Source organism: Zeugodacus cucurbitae, chromosome 5 (assembly GCF_028554725.1).
Source record: "Zeugodacus cucurbitae isolate PBARC_wt_2022May chromosome 5, idZeuCucr1.2, whole genome shotgun sequence".
NCBI lineage: Eukaryota > Metazoa > Arthropoda > Insecta > Diptera > Tephritidae > Zeugodacus > Zeugodacus cucurbitae.
The window spans coordinates 23,122,012-23,124,805 of record NC_071670.1 but is presented as its reverse complement, the minus strand read 5'-3'; the positions used below and the strand labels follow the sequence as shown (position 1 = coordinate 23,124,805).

General features: G+C 31.7%; 1 protein-coding gene across 1 annotated transcript; it reads right to left on the bottom strand.

The window, feature by feature from the left end:
* Window positions 1-718: 718 nt before the first annotated feature.
* LOC128921987 (tigger transposable element-derived protein 1-like) lies at window positions 719-1,848 on the bottom strand. The gene has a single exon (XM_054231106.1). It carries the CDS (start codon window positions 1,820-1,822, stop codon window positions 719-721), a length of 1,104 nt encoding a protein of 367 aa, XP_054087081.1. The 5' UTR covers window positions 1,823-1,848.
* Window positions 1,849-2,794: the final 946 nt, after the last annotated feature.

Below are 2,794 nucleotides of genomic sequence, written 5' to 3'. Positions count from 1 at the left end.
TACATTTTATCAGCTTTATGTTCAAAATTCACTTTTGTGCAAGTTGTATATCGGCTAATAGAAACATTAAGGAGATTTACTCGTACTCATAATTTGCATTTTCTCAGATTTATCTTCAAAATACATTTTCTTGCAAGTTGTATATTGACTAATAGAAAGGTTAAGAACATTTACTCATAATCATTAATTTTCAAAGACCACTTTCTAGCAAGTTGTATATCCACAAAATGAAATATGAAAAACATTTACTCGTAATTATTTGTTTTGAATTTTCTCACATATATGTTCAAAATTCATTTTCGTGCCAGTAGTATATCGACAAATAGAAATGTAAAGAACCTTTACTTAATATTTTTTATTTTGCATTTTCTCAGATTTATTCTCAATACACCTAATTCTGTTTTTACACGATAGAATGGTTCCCGAGAAATTCGTGTAAAAAAAAATCGTGTAAAAAAAGATACTGGCCAAGTACAAAAATAATAGATTGGTTCTAGACCTCAAAAAATAAGTTAAAATTAGACTAAATAATATAAAAAAAATATTGTTGTAGTTATTTTAAGAATTTATTTTCGTTTTAATTTATTAAATAAACTAAATTATAATAAAATAAATTAAAATTTAGATTTCATAAAAAAAATAATATCAGAAATTCATTGCCAAAAAACTTAAATAACATAAAGTACAACCATAAGAAAAATTTAAACATTAAACAATTTTATTTATTGTCACTGTCTGATAATAAACGTAAACGTTCCGACTGTGTTGGGACATCAGTAGATTTTTGAACGAAATCAGTTATCTTAGATTGAGTTTTATTTCGCGTTAACCCATTATAAACTTCCCTGTAAGATGCCATTAATGATTTCAGTTCACGTTGAAATTTGGCAGCTCGTTCCTCGTCATGATCTTGTTGTTCAAAATGACTACCTAATTTTGTAGCGAGATCAAGACCTTCTTTAATTAGAGATGCTTTCAAAATTGGACGATCTCTTTCGTCACTGTCACTATGTTCTTTATCATAACGAGTCTCAGGGGTGAATTCGATAATTTCATTTTCGCTCAAGCTTTCATCTACCAACAATTCTTCTACATCTGCTAACGATAGGTCATCGAATCCATCCCCACCAATTGCATTGGCCATTGTTATTATATCAGCAAGTTCAGCGTTATTATCGATAACAGGATCTTTGCATTTTACGCATTCTGGCCAAATATTTTTCCAACACGAGTTCAAAGTTGATGGCTTTAATAAATCTAACGCGATCTTGACTTGATTAATGCAGTCCATTATAGAAAATTTTTTCCATTCATCTATGACTGATGATTCCTCATAATTATCAAGTTTTTCTACAACATAATGAAATGAACTTCTTATGTAATACGTTTTAAACGTAGCAATTATCCCCTGGTCTAGTGGCTGTATAAGGGAAGTGGTATTAGGCGGCAAAAAACAAAATTGTACGTTTGGGTGCTCCAAAACTGGATGGCCTGGTGCATTGTCTAGAATCAAAAGAACTTTAAATTCGAGACATTTTTCTTTCATGTAGCGCCTAACTTCTGGGATGAAGTGCTTCTGAAACCACTCTGTGAAAATTGCACTGGTTACCCAAGCCTTTTTGTTCGCCATCCAGTGTACAGGCAATTTATTGAAATCTACACTTTTCATGGAACGTGGTCTTAAGGCACGATGTACTAGGAGTGGCTTAAGAATACGTTCTCCTGAAGCATTGGAACAAAACAACAACGTAATACGGTCCTTTGCTACTTTAAAACCACCGGCTGTTTTCTGCGATTTTGCTACATAAGTTCTTCTAGGCATTCTCTTCCAAAAAAGGCCGCTTTCATCTAAATTCTAAACTTGGTCTGGAGTATATTCTCCATCTTCAATAATTTTTTTTAGTTTTTCGGGAAATTCTTTAGCAGCCAATTCATCAGCGGATGCAGTTTCTCCCTTAATTTTTATATTGTGGAGAGCGTGTCTTTTTAAAAAACCAGTCATCCAACCAGTACTTGCGGAAAATGCATGTTGTTTTGACTGAGATGATGTATCTGGATCAATTTCCTGGATACGTTTATAGATTCTTAATGCTGTCTGCTTGATAGCAAGTCCGTCTACTGGTATTCTCTTTTGGGATTTGTCTTCTATCCAGATTACCAAAGCTTTTTCCATTTTCTCTTTAACAACATACTTACCCTTACATACGATGATGACTTTGCACTTAATTTTGTTCCAGAACATACTGATGCTCTAATTGCCGTTTCATTTTTTTTTATTGTTTTTACAGTAGCTTCATGGATTCCGAAATTATTTCCCACAACCGTTGCGCCTTGTCCCGTTGCAAGTTGATCTAAAATTTTGATTTTGGTATCTAAGCTGATCGCTTTCCTCATTTTTAATGCAGGAGAATTATGTAACATGAGTATGGCTACCAAAATATATTTTATTAATCAAAAATGCAAAAATCTAAAATTAAATATTTGAAACTAACCTGTTATTGGTCTACCAAAATTATATGAGCTTCTACTTTATTTTACTTAGCACTTGTTAAAAATCAGCAAAAACTAACGATCTTTCAATTATAATTGTCAAATAGGAACTAAATTGTGTGTACAATACATTATGTACGTTTTTACTTTTTCAATAATTCGGGGAATCCCGCATTTCCAGAAATTACACAGAAATTAAACAGAAATTACGCATACATAGACATAACTCAGAATACACACCAGAATTATTTTAAGTAGAAAAAAATTCATTAAAAAAAAACGTGTTAAATCCAATAATTCATGT